Here is a 1,895-nt window from a genome sequence, read left to right on the forward strand (position 1 = left end):
ATGAAAGTGTGATAAAGTTAGTGCCATAAAGAAGAGTTCCTGTGTGGAGGTCGCACCAGACTCCATCAGATAATGTGGTAATTTAAGGTAATGTAGTTGTTTTACGTTAAAAAAGAATGAGCACATAAATATGAATTATTTAATTCTGTAATAAACACCTCAAAGGTTAATTCGGCTCATTGGTCGATGATCATAAAAGCAGAAAAAAAATCACCTTTATTCTGAAGGAGCACGATGCCGTTTCCGGTTTCGTTTGTTGTTGTGGTGCTGTGTTTCCGGTGTGGATGCGGCCGCAGATGTTTATGGTTCCAAAATGACCAAACTGCAGCTACTGAACGCCTACCTGACGGAGCGGCTGACGGCGGTGGTGAAGGAGATCCTGGACGTGGTGGAGGACACGGTGACCGAGTACCGGGAGGAGACCGCCAGGACCAAACGGGAGAACGAGAGCCTGCGGAGGCAGCTGCGGGACATCCTGCTGCTGGAGGCCGAGACGGAGTGGCTGAGTAAGGGCCGAGCTAGTCAGCTAGCTCCGAGGCGAGCTGTGACAGGACAGCGTTCCAAACTGCGCTTAAAATGTGTCCGGTTTAAATCTTAAAAGGGAATTAACGTTAAATATCGGTTAGAAGACGGAATTCAAAGTTTTTAGGTGTTGTCAAGGACCTGTTTCGAAATTCGGCATCAGTGAAATATACCAACTCTGTCGGCATTGTATGACAAATGTGACTTTTCGTGGCCTCTCTGCCTGTCACTTCCTCTTTTTCCAACGAGTATCAGCTGAGGTTCCGAGAGTAGATTTTAACTGTTGGAAGTGAGAAGAGTTGCTGTTCAGATCATCGACCAACGTGCCGAATTTACCTTTGCAATATATTGTTACAGAATTAAATAACTCAAGTTTGTCTGCTCTATGTTTAGAAGTAAAACAACATTACCTTACATTTCCACATTATCTAATGGAGTCTGGTGTGATGTTTTTCTTGGGATCTTGGAAGTTTTGGGACAAACTAATTGATTTGTTGATGGGAATAAAATTAAAGCAATGGGTTGATTTATATTTTGTTTAGCTAAAAATGCTGGAAATGATTGTTTCCAGCTTCTCAAATATTAATACATTTTTGCTGTTTTTCTTAGTTTCTTTTGTTTGGACTGTTGATTGGGATTAAGGAAATAGTGATGGGCATTTTTGAAATCCGAGATTTTGTAATTGTTATATTTTATGTTTTCTGAATTCTGCTGTATTAACAGTATCTCTCCTGTTCCAGGGTCGACCAGGTCCCGTCTTGGTTTTGCGGCTCCTGATCAGCCGCCCTGTGATCCGGAGCTGAGGCCCCGCTCTGAGGAGCCAGACTCCACCCTGAACCAGCCCAGACAGCCGCCACATGAGCAGGTTGTCTCTGTGCAGTTGCTGTCGGTGCAGAGCCACCCGTCCCCGGGGCCGGTGCTCCTGCCGGCGGACGAGAAGCCTGTGGAGGCCTGGGAGCCGGCGCTGAAGCCCGACCTTCAGAAGGAGGCGTTTGGGAAAGCTTCGCCTCTTCCTTCTCACTCCTCCTTGAGTCCTCCGTCCCTCCCCGTCCCCAAAGTCCATGTTGAAGTTCCCGCTCTGAGAGAGGAGCCCCGGGCCCCGCCCCCCCCCGCTCTTATCAAGACTGAACCTGAGGAATACAAAGTGACTGAACCTGAAGGTCTCACGGACTCTCTGGCGCCGCCTCCCGTCACACAGGAGCAGTTCACAAACAGGGCGGATGTGATCAGGACGGTGGTTGTGCGTGCAGAGCGGCGCGAAGCTCACAGCAACAGGAAGTCCTCTCAGGAGAAGGTCACAGCCGATGACGCCACTGCGGTCGCTTACGCCCCCGAGCTCGTCCACCGCTGCCCCCGCTGCGGCGAGACGTTCG

At 49.1% G+C, this 1,895-nt stretch overlaps 1 protein-coding gene across 1 annotated transcript in view; it reads left to right on the forward strand.

Moving 5' to 3' along the window:
* Positions 1-245: 245 nt before the first annotated feature.
* The window catches only part of LOC118323530 (zinc finger protein 558-like), a gene marked incomplete in the record, with an annotated part of 4,506 nt that continues 2,856 nt past the window's right edge, over positions 246-1,895 (forward strand). The window contains 2 exon segments of the mRNA XM_035655517.1: positions 246-506; positions 1,263-1,895. Coding sequence (XP_035511410.1) covers positions 314-506; positions 1,263-1,895 — 826 coding nt within the window.

Source organism: Morone saxatilis, unplaced genomic scaffold (genome assembly GCF_004916995.1).
Source record: "Morone saxatilis isolate NCDOM2014 unplaced genomic scaffold, NCSU_SB_2.0 Contig14, whole genome shotgun sequence".
Taxonomy (NCBI): Eukaryota; Metazoa; Chordata; class Actinopteri; family Moronidae; genus Morone; species Morone saxatilis.